The sequence below is a fragment of the Myotis daubentonii genome, chromosome 2 (assembly GCF_963259705.1).
Source record: "Myotis daubentonii chromosome 2, mMyoDau2.1, whole genome shotgun sequence".
Lineage (NCBI taxonomy): Eukaryota > Metazoa > Chordata > Mammalia > Chiroptera > Vespertilionidae > Myotis > Myotis daubentonii.
Window position 1 is genome coordinate 134,640,981 of NC_081841.1, and position 12,184 is coordinate 134,653,164.

At 40.8% G+C, this 12,184-nt stretch overlaps 1 protein-coding gene across 1 annotated transcript in view; it reads right to left on the reverse strand.

The window, feature by feature from the left end:
- Nucleotides 1-3,538: 3,538 nt before the first annotated feature.
- The window catches only part of GTF2F2 (general transcription factor IIF subunit 2), a 152,757-nt gene continuing 144,111 nt past the window's right edge, over nt 3,539-12,184 (reverse strand). Inside the window, exon 8 of the mRNA XM_059684687.1 lies at nt 3,539-7,695. Coding sequence (XP_059540670.1) covers nt 7,576-7,695 — 120 coding nt within the window. The 3' untranslated portion in view covers nt 3,539-7,575. The remainder of the gene's footprint in view (nt 7,696-12,184) is intronic.

Here is a 12,184-nt window from a genome sequence, read left to right on the forward strand (position 1 = left end):
GACAGCAACTGACTAAAAAACCTGGCAAAAATACAGTAAGTATTAGACACGATGGTGAATGTGAACCCGTTCCAACTTCCTGGTTTCTTTACTTGTCTTTTCTAGCACATGTGATGCTCTAGCTTTGATCGACATACTCTTATTTTTTCTATGAGGAAATCAACCAATTGGGCCCAAATGAAAAGTGCTTAAAAAAAAAGTTACTTAAAATAATCTTGTTTTTCTCTTCTGTCTTCTCCCAGTTGATCCCTTGGTATCCATTTTCAACTGCATGCTCCTTGAGACATCCACAAAGCAGAGGTGTTTTCATTGCAATACACTAAGCTTGCAGGCTGAGGTCTGTAGACTTTCAGATGAATCTCTGTGTGGGTGGTTAACAAAATGTGATTTCCGAGCTGACTGTTTGACATTTTTAAGGCTTCACCTGCCAATGCTGTCTGAAGGTGATTAAGGGTTTTATTTTCTAAGAGGACATAAAGCTGGGTGAGTAATAAGTACTCACTAGCTCCAGAAGCTGCAACTGAACAGGCCCATCTGCCTGGTTCACTGTGAGGCTGGCCCACTTGCTCTCCTCTCAGATCCTGGTTCCATGGAGATAAGGCAGGAGACCTGAGAAAGTGCATGCTGCTGGGCTAGCAACACTAGAAAAGCTTCGGCTCAAGCTGACTTGAGTTCTAGCTTTAGCTTTTCCAACAGTTCCATTGTGACAGGGTCAGGAACTTGCCTTGGTTTTCTCTGCTTTGAAAACAGAAGATCTCTTACCTCTCTACTACTGTAGGAAATAATTATTCAAAATTGCTTTCTCAAGCATTTAGCAAATCAAAGAAGTGATATTCATTTCCCACATTTATTGTGGGAGTATGACTCACTTCATTTTTGGCTTTGTGGACTTCTCCTGGTGGATACAATGCAAGGCCTCCATCTCTATACACATCTCTTCCCTTTTGGAGATGGAATTTACCTGTTAATCCTAGAATTTCTCAAGGCAAAAGAGCAGCCCTCTAACACTGTAAACAGGCCCTGACCAGCTTCTGACTTGGTTCTGACAGGAGCAATCTGTAGACACCTGGGCAGTGTAATGCAAGATGAGGACCAAGTCTCACTTGGTGCCCCTGGCTTCCCGACCCCAGCACCTAGGGCGGCGCCGAGGACGCAGCAGGGTGAAATTCAGGAAACATCTGATGGAGTGTGGTCTATCCTCTTGGCTTACATTTTCTCTAGAGAAAGGTTCCTCCTTGATGGCAGGACTTAAAGTATTCCCTAACCCTCACAACCAATGGGGTAGACATGGAGCATTATGTATCACTGGAAGTGAAAAAACATGTTGCAAATAGGGGATCAACTGTATACCGAAGGTGTGTGTGGACTGTCACTCCAACTACCCTGTGAAGTAAGGCTGCTCCCTGAATGCCCTTGCACTTGTTCTTTCTGTATTTCCTGCCTCTTGACAGTTAGTGAACTCCTAGACCCCTTCAAAACCCACTTCAGATACTAACTCCTCTAAGGCTTTCCTGATTCCCCAAAGATGTAATTAATCATTTCATTCTCTGTGCTAGTTCCATATTTTACATATTTTGTATATGTTAAAGCTAATAGTGATAAAGTAGTTTCTATGTGTCATGGTGTTTTAAGAGCTTTACCTATATTGACTTACTTAATTTTCACTATAATTCTATGAGATAGGTACTTTAAAAAAAAATATATATATATATATATATATATTTATAGTTTTCTTTTTTTAAATTTTATTTTATTGTTTAAAGTATTACAGGTAGTAGTACATATGTCGTCCCCCCACCCAATGACCTATTTTTATTGATTTCAGAGAGGAAGGGAGAGGGAGAGTGAGCTAGAAACATCAATGATGAGAGAATCATTGATTGGCTACCTCCTGCACACCCCCTACTGGGGATTGAGCTGCAACTGGGCATGTGCCCTTGATGGGAATCAAACCCAGGACCCTTCAGTCTGCAGACTGATGCTCTATCCACTGAGCCAAACCAGCTAGGGCTAGATACTCTTTTTTTTTTTTTTTTTTTAAACACATTTTTGTTGATTTTTAGAGAGAGAGGAAGGGAGAGAAATAGAAACATCGATGAGAGAAAAACATTGCTCGGGTGTCTACTGCATGCTCCCCCTCCCCTGGGGATGAGCCTGCAATCCAGGCATGTGTCCTGACTGGGAACCAAACCAGCAACCTCTTGGTACATGGGATGACACTCAACTGAGCCACACCAGCCGGGTGATAGATACTCTTAATATTCCCATGTTGCAGATGAGGAAATTAAGGCACAGATGGTAAACAACTTGCTCTAAGTCATAGGCTTTCAATCCAGGTATTTCTATTGCTGCACTTAATACACTAGGCTGCCAGTTATTTGTTTCAAAGTCCTTTTCAATGCTGGGAGTTCCTGAAAGCAAAAAGACCGTTTTATTTGTTCAGATCTATGTTCCCACACTTGGCAGTCCCAGGCTAATGGATGTCCTGAGTGCTCACTCAGCCATGGCGGATACCCTCCACTGTGACCAGCCCAGTCAGAAACTTTCTCATGAGCCTGGGCTTGAACATTCCCTGGGTCGCCTAGGATGTAAGTAAATAAAGTACATTGGCCATTTGCAATCATTTTTGGAAAACAGCTCATCTGAATCTAGAGGGGGAAAAAAAGGAACATCATTCCACAAGTAAGAAACTCCAGAACTTGAAAAAGAATTAGAAACGAAATCTCTAAAGTCAAAACAATTCAATTAGTATCCAGAATCAACTCTTTTTAAAAATATAAATATTTTTATTGATTTTAAGAGGAAGGAAGAGAAAGAGAAGATAGAAACATCAATGATGAGTGAGAATCATTGATTGACTTCTTCCCACGCGCCATCAACCCAGGCATGTGCCTTTGACTGGAATCAAACTGGGGACCCTTTAGTCCACAGGCTGCTCTATCCACTGAGCCAAACCGGCTAGGGCTCAACTCTTTTTGATTCAGGAGTGATAACTCTTGAGATTCTGCTACCTATTAGTTAGTGAGGAGAAGTCAAATGTAAAAGAGATATGTAAATTATATCTCAATAATAATAACTAAAACAACAATAACAAATTCAAACATGATAGGCTCTGGACAGGTAAACTACAGCTGTGGGAAATCAGCAGATAGCACCCATGACCTATAATATACTAAGGCAATGAAAGGCCTGCACTCCGGAGTGCTGTTCTGGGATCTGAATCTGGCTCTGACCCTGACCACTGTATGACCTTGGTTCTTTAACCTCTTAGTACCGGGACCTCTATAAAACAAGGGTAATAAGAAAACCTATGGTGCAGGGTTGCCATGAGGATTAACTGAGTCATATGAATCAAACACTTAGCAGTGCCTGGCACATAGCAAGGGTCCAACAAACACAGGCTATTATTCTTCCTGCTTACTTAGTAAAGTAGGCAAAAAACTGGTAGCACATAAGGCACATTACCACAAGCACCCATCACCATTACCCCTACTGCCTGGCACACAGTGGGCATTTCAGTGGATTTCCACTAGACGAATGAATGGCCAAAGTGTTTCATAGGCTTTTATTCAAGGAGAGAAACTAGAATGGCAATCAGAAGTAAGGCTTCAATGTCAAGAGGACAAGCACAATAAACTCAAAATTTGGCATTCTATTAATGAGACCAATGTATTAAAGACAGCCACTATATAAATTCATAATAATGATTCCTAGACATTATATAAATCCTTTTGTGCTTATAAATTATCAATGAATAATTATTGATAAATTATTCAAGCAAGATTTAAAATTAAGTATATATTACTATATTCAAATGCTTTAAAATTTGGAAATCCATGTAGAGTCTAAATGGCCATGATGAATTAACTGGAATATTTTGATTGATTGCAACACTTAGTTCATACTTTATTACCCTCACGTATTGTTCCCTGTCTACCTTTTGTAGTTCTCACTACTGTGAACACCTCTTATGCGTAATACTTTTATATCCACTGTGCCTGGAATATATTCATGGCCAATAAATAATTGCCTAATTAACAGCCACCATGTTCCATGACCATGCCAGATTAAAGTTTTTGGTCCAGCAACATATGCTTTTGGTGTACTTACATTTCCACAAAACAATAAAAAACTTGTATGTTTTTAAGATCTTATAAATACAAATTTCAACATTTAAAAATATGATATATTTTAGGAAAATCATTCTTTAAAACCCTAAAATTTAAGACTAAGTGACTTTACAAAATCTACTCTAAACTGTAAGATAAAGCAACTAAAAAGTTTAGATGATTTCTAACAATATCAATTTCTAACAAAAGCTGTTCGTTTCTATTTTTTTTTACAGAATAGTTTATTGATTTTTTTTTTTAGAGAGAGAGAGGAAGGTAGAAGGAGAGAGAAAGATCTATGTGACAACATAACACTGATCAGCTGCCTCCTGCATGGCCCTAGGGAGGATTGAGCCCACAACCCAGGCAAGTGCCCTGACCAGGATATCCAACCTGCAACCTTGTGGTGCAAAGGACAACACCCAACCGAGCCACACTGGCAGGATAAAGCTGTGATTTTTTTTATAATAAACTATTGAAGACTTTTATTGCTTGTCTGTCAGATGTTACATCATACTATTGTGGATGGTGGCACCTGCTCAAAGGAAAGTAGGAAGAATGAATGGGAATATGTGAAGAAAATCAGGTTCAGAAGCGATCTCTGATACTTTCTCTTGCACATTACATTAAAATGATATTAGGCTCAGGAACCTGCTCTGGACAAATGTCAAAAAGAAAACACCATAAAGAAGAGAAGCAGCCCTGGCTGGTTTGGCTCAGTGGATAGAGTGTTGGCCTGCGGACTGAAGGGTCCCAGGTTCGATCCCGGTCAGGGGCACATGCCTGAGTTGAGGGCTCGATCCCCAGTGGGGGCGTGCAGGAGGCAGCTGATCGATGGTTCTCTCTCATCACTGATGTTTCTATCTCTCTCTCCCTCTCCTTTACTCTCTGAAATCAATAAAAAAAATATTTTTTTTTAAAAAAAGAAGAGAAGCAGCTTATCCTGGACTCTTATACAAATGAGAGGGAAGATGGCCAATGTATTGAGACGAAAAGGGTGTCTGCAGCAAGTGAAGGCTGAACATAAGGCAGTTCCCTTCAGCTCAGTGCCCCACCCCCCTGCCACCTGCCCCTGGGCTCCGTAAGTCCTATGGGGGTGTCTAATAAAGTCACACACCCCACCTGGGTACTTGAAGCATGATAGGAATTAAAACTTTAGCAAAAGGATCTTGACTTTAAAAGGTTAGTCTTCGTCTGGTGGGTAGGGACATTTAGATGTCTGAATTCAAGTAGGGATGCCATACTCCCTCTCCCTCACAACTCTGTCTGCACCACTTTCCTGGTTTGGAGGTGAGACTGGGGTGTTAGGGCGGGGGCGGATTCTGGGAAAGTACACCCTGGCACTCGCTTTGCCTCAAGGGCAGGATTCTTTCAGTACTTATGAAGGTATGTATGCTGGGTAGGAAAAGGTTCTATAAAATGGACATTATCTCTCAGCACTATTTCTAAGGATTCAATGAGATATTTTAGAGCATTTAACACACTATCAGGCACATAAGGACCTGAAAAATGTTTCCTCTCATTTCACTGATATGTATCAACAATGAACAAAATATGCTTCAGAGAAAATTTGTTCACAGACCATAAGGAACAACTGCAACTCTGCTGAAATCCACACGGCCTGCTTGTGATACAATAGAGCAAACCTTTTTTTTTATTTTTTAGGATTTATCTCTTTATTTTATTTTATTTTTTAAAAAATATATTTTATTGATTTTTTACAGAGAGGAAGGGAGAGGGATAGGGAGTTATAGAAACATCAATGAGAGAGAAACATCGATCAGCTGCCTCCTGCACATTCCTTAATGGGTATGTGCCCACAACCAAGGTACATGCCCTTGACCGGAATTGAACCTGGGACCCTTCAGTCCGCAGGCCGACGCTCTATCCACTGAGCCAAACCAGTTAGGGCAAGATTTATCTCTTTAGAAGTTACTGTGGCAACATGTAATTTCAAATCTTGCCATTGCCCAGCAACCATAATCTTATTACATACATTTTGACAATTAACCCTACCAGACCGCTAAACCGATTTTTCGGTAATTTTCACACAAAGGTGGAAGGAATATTGGCGCTAGATGAAAGGTAGATGAAAGGTAGACCTATTTTCTACAATGTCTCCAAGTTCCATCTTATTCTAACCACTTGTTTGCATGTAACTAACATTTTTCTATATCATGTTGGTTTTTTCTCTTTAATGCTCAGGAACCCAGGTATAGGGGACAGTTAGGTTCAGGGCCTCAGGTCTGGTAGGATTAAAACATCCTGTGTACTGGCTGAGTTTAACAATCTCATCTATTAAATATGGCCTTCCTGCCCTCACGATGTGACATCTTGCCAGATGTATATCAGCCTTCCTCTCAATCTCACACTGGTCAAAAGCATGTTTATCAGAGCTAGAGAGTCCTGAAATAAAAGAACGTGGAAACCCAGGTCGAAGGGAGTCTCTTCCATGACCAACAGCCATATTTTAGTATTGAATGAGAAAGCAATTCCAAAAAATTAATCAGGAATGACACCAGTCTACCACAGAGATTAGCTATCCTATAGAAAAGGTAACAAGTGTTTAAGAAACTCTAAGTATTTAAAAAACTCAAGCAGATAGTGTGATGAGGTAAAAGGTAACTACAATTAACCTGAAAAAACCAGGTTTGAAGAAATACCAAAGCATAACTTCAAATGACATACAGCTCTGCTGGGAACACTGCATCTGGCAGACACTGTCACCACAAAAACAAAAGGCAGGGGTAGACGACCCAGGTGTTTCAGGGCAGTCTACACATAAAAAGACAGGGTTTGGGGGAAGATATGTGCTACAAAACAAGCATGACAGGCATCCAGAATTATCAGTTGTATACAGATTTATCACACCATTATCTATCTGCTTCTTGACACTCAGCCTCAAATAATTAGGAACTGGAGGGCAATGGTGAAACAAGATTTGGTTCCTGCACTAGAACAATGCAGGATAAGACAACTGGAGGCAGAGTAGGAAATAAGACCATTTTCCTTAATCAGAATTTTACTTTACAAAGGGGATGCAAGGATAAAAATTTTCCTAGTACAGTGGTACTCAATCTCAGCATTCTAGTGTTCTGTTAAGAAAACGAATAATACAGAAAAATATTTATCTCAATGGATAGTTATTTCCTTGATTTGCTTTAATTACAGAACCTCTTAACCCCAACTCCTAACCCCATCAGGAATAATCTAGTTTAATACAAGTTAAGTCTATAAATAAGTTTGTTATTTCTCCTCAAAAAAAAAAACCAAAAAAAAACACAACACACAAAAAAAATCACTTCAGTAATTTTTCAAGAATTATTGTTTAAGAAATTTACCTAGAGAAATTAAAGTTTCAGTCATTTTGCCCCTATAACACATGGTGCTCAAGTTCAAGTATCAATGCCGTATGCTTAACACATCACCCTTAGTTGTTCTGTTAGCATGCTGGCTTGGAGTCTTCTTAATCACTCTTTTCTTCTCCTTGATAATGTCTATACTCTGGCTTCAGCTCCCATGTGTTTTTGTGGATCCCTTTTACATTCTGAATACCAATTTCTTTTAAGATTTCCTTCAGGTACACCTGAAAAAGAAAAAACACAACAAAAAACCTAGAGATAACCACATTTGAGTAATAAAAAAATTTGATCCTGAAAGTACAATAAGATTTCTTTATAAAGAGGTTCAATAAACTACCTTTTGATTCTACACATGCAATACTTGATAACTGTATTCAACATATGATCATCTGCATTAAAGGGGTTGGAAGAGCTAAGTGCCAACAACCTGAGAACTAAAAAAGTCTAGATGAAATTACACTAGAAAATTACTGGTGCCCAATGTTTATTAAGATGACCCTGTATACCAAGTGTGATCTGCCCCTGAGTTCAGCAGCCTCATTCAGTTCAGTTAGAGAGGGTTATTCTTAAACCAGTCATTTCAGAAACATACGTAAAAAGTGACAAATATTTTGGAACAATAATATTCTATGAGGCAAGCACATGAGAGGCATCTAGAATTCTCAGTTCTAAGGTGAGTTTTCAAACTAGCTATCAGGACACTTGTTTTTCCTGTGTAATAAAGAAAGTCATTATTTGTATACTCTTGTATCTTGGCCAAGCTTGTCAAGATAGGGTGAGGGACAGGAAGTGTAAGTTTGGTGACTGCCTGGGAGGTGGGGGGTGGGGGGGTTGAGAGAGGTGGAGGAGGGTATAGGAAGGGATTAATGAGGATGGACAGAGGCTTGACTTGGGGTGGTGAACATATAATATATTGTAGAGATGATATATTATAGAATTATGCACTTGAAACCTGAATAATTTTGTTAACCAGTGTCAACCCAATAAATTCAAAAAAAAAAAAAGGGAAAAAAAAAGAAGAAGTGATAATAAGACATGGGAAAAACCATGGGGGTGGCAGCTTTCCTGTGCTTGGCTCCTCTGAGAGAAAAGAGGTAAGTGATAATGTAGGGCATCCTGCATAAATTCAATAGATATTAACTAAATGATTCATGGAAATGATAGCTATGATAAATGTAATACTAAATCCCACCTCTGCTTGCCAATGCCCAAGGCCAGAAAGTATCCCACTATAAACTGACCAGCATAAATTACAGTACTGTATCTCTTTCTAGAAGGAGAAAAGTCAATTATTTGACAGTGATTTTTTTTTTTGGCTACAGAACCAATCCAACAATAACTTTTGTGTGTATGCTCCAAAGAACAAGTTATAGTATTACTTGACTCATCCCATTGATGAAAGATGTAATACTTTTTTAAAATTTATTGAAATGAGGCACTAATTAGAAAAAAGGTGATATTGCCTAGATAATGTTTAAGGCAGTGTCCTTCTCGAGTGTGGTACTAGACTACCTGTATCTGAACCTCACGGGAAGCCTGTTAAATAAACCCAATTTTGGGCCTAGTGAATCAAAATCTCTGGGGTCAGGTCCTGGAATCTGCATTTTCAAAAGCCTCTAAGAGACTCTGATTTAAGTTGTTCCACAGCATCTGCTTTAAGGATTCTCACAACTCTAATTCTCCAGGATGTTTGAGTCCCTGAAGTGTTCTCTAGATCCCCACCACTGCATCAACCAACATAATCTAACACACCACCCTACCCAGGTATCATGCTCTACAGTTTATAAAGTCCTTTCATTTAGGGGCAGGCTGTCACCTAGAAACAATAGCTGATTAGCACTGGAACAACAAATGGGTTCCTTATCTGGATCTGGACAGGCTTAGTTCCACCACTTGAGCAGCCTTCACATTCCAGAGTCCAGGCCCCAGCAGGTGGCAGCAATGAAACAAATGAGGCCTGGGTTCCCCAGGAGGTCTGCTTGCCTCCAACACCAGCAGCTGGCTTTACCAAAGGACCTGTGTACATGAGTAAGCAAAAAGGCTTGAGACATCTAGGTCATGTGTACGTCTGCCATCTGCCACTTCAAATTAGATTTAAAAAATAGGACACTTGCCCTAGCTGGTTTGGCTTAGTGGATAGAGTGTTGGCCTGTGGACTGAAGGGTCCGGGGCTCGATTCCAGTTGTGGGTTCGATCCCTAGTAGGAGACATGTAGGAGGCAGCCAATCAATGATTCTCTCTCATCATTGATGCTTCTATCTCTCCCGCTCTCTTCCTCTCTGAAATCAATAAAAACATATTTTTTAAAAATGGGACACTTTAGAAACTACTTTCTAATTAAACAGGATGTATAAATGGAAAATGATGGCTTGGGCACAAATGATTTTCAGTTTAGAAGCCAAGAATGACATCTTTGTAAAATACCAAAGAATAGCCTAGCGCCGGTTTGGCTCAGTAGATGGAGCACCGGCCTGTGGACCCAAGGGTCCCAGGTTTGATTCTGGTTGGGGGCACATGTCCAGGTTGCGGGCTCCATTCCTGGTAGGGGGGCATGCAGGAGGCAGCCGATCAGTGATCCTCTCTCATCATTGATGCTTCTATTTTTCTCCCTCTCTCTTCCTCTCTGAAATAAAAATATAAAAAAACAACAACAACCAAAGAATGGTTTATTGTGAGATTGGTTAAGACTTGTGCATAACAATCATACAACTGTGGATGCTTTGCAATGGGTCAAGAGTGACAAGAGCAATCACCAGGAGCATTGTGGTTTCCTGACAGAAACTCTTTTTAAAATTTTTTTATTTTTATTTGTTTAAATATATTTATATTGATTTCAGAGAGGAAGGGAGAGGGAGAGAGAGAGAGAAACATCAATATTAAGAGAGAAATCACTGATCGGCTGCCTCCTGCATGCCCCACACTGTGGATCAAGCCCACAACTGGAGTATATGCCCTGACCAGGAATAACGGTGACCTCTTGGTTCATAGGTCAATGCTCAACCACTGAGCCACACTGGCTGGGCAGCTTTTTTTTTTCTTTTAAAGTATTGTTGGGGCCCTAACGGTTTGGCTCAGTGGATAGAGCGTGGGCCTGTGGACTGAAGGGTCCCAGGTTCGATTCCAGTCAAGGGCATGTACCTTGGTTGCAGGCACATCCCCAGTAGGAGGTGTGCAGGAGGCAGCTGATCAATGTTTCTAACTCTGTAACCCTCTCCCTTCCTCTGTGTAATCAATAAAATATATTAAAAAATAATAAAGTATTGTTGGGGAGTAAGTTTCTCCACTCGCTGCAGCAAGATTCAGGAGTATGTGTAGACTCAGGAGCGAATGCTCCTGACACTTGGCATCAGGAACAGGATTTAGGGGTAAGTGCTCCATCCGCCAACAGAGGTTGTATTTCCTCCAACCGGGCTGCAGGGCCCCAAGGAGATGCACAGAGTGGCGCAGCTTGAGAGACTAAGCCTCCAGAGCCGGTGGGGTGGGGGGGGGAGGTGAAGCTGGCAGTGGCGGCCACCTGGGCCACCACTCAGGCTATGGAGTGCAGCTGCAGCGCGAGAAGCCTTCACATAAAGATGTAATTCTTGCTGAGCTATGGCCCCAGGCTGTGTTCTGCTCGCTGGCCAAGCAGCTACAGGAGGGGATAGCCAGACTAACTGTGTGCAGACAATGCCTGCTGGCCACAGGGGTGGAGCGGTGATCCTGTTCCAGGGAGTGTGGAGGGAAGACACTCCCCCTAGACCAGAGGGCCTCCGGGACTTTTATACTCTCCTGGAAAGGAGGAGTCTGATCTAGACCAGTGAGTGCTTCTCAACCTTCCTAATGCCGCGACCCTTTAATGAAGTTCCTCATGTTGTGGTGACCCCTAACCATAAAATTATTTTCATTGCCACTTCATAACTAATTTTGCTACTGTTATGAATTGTAATGTAAATATCTGATATGCAGGATATATTTTCATCGTTACAAATTGAACATAATTAAAGCATAGTGATTAATCACAAAACAATATGTAATTATATATGTGTTTTCCGATGGTCTTAGGCGACCCCTGTGAAAGGGTTGTTCGACCCCAAAGGGGTCGCGACCCACAGGTTGAGAACCGCTGTATTATATGGTTCCATTTACATGAAACTTCCAGAATAGGCAAATCTATAAAGACAGAAAGTAGACTAGTGCTTGCTTAGGGTCTGGGATAAGAGGAAAGGAGGCCCTAGCCGGTTTGGCTCAGAGGATGGTGCATCAGCCAGTCAAGGGCACATGCCTGGGTTGCAGGCTCAATCCCCAGTAAGGGGAGTGTAGGAGGTAGCTGATCAATGATTCTCTCTCATCATTGGTGTTTCTCTCTCTCCCTCTCCCTTTCTCCCTGAAATCAATTTAAAAAAATGTTTTAAAAAGATAAACGAGGAAAGGGGGAGTGATTGCTAATAGGTATGGGGTTTCTTTCTGGAGTGAAGAAAATGTTCTAAAATTGATTGTGGTTGATGGTTATACAACTGTGTGAATATACTAAAATCCACTGAACTGTAACTTAAAAAGTTTAACTTGTACTGAAAATAAAGTTTTTAAATTTGGAGAAGAAAAGGAGACCTCTCCAGATCATAACAACAAACTGAGATAACACAATTTTTAAAGTATTAAATTATCATGGGTAAAGTAACGTGCCCAACAGTGGCTGGCTCTGTGTGTCAGTTCATATACACAGGAAAACAGGAT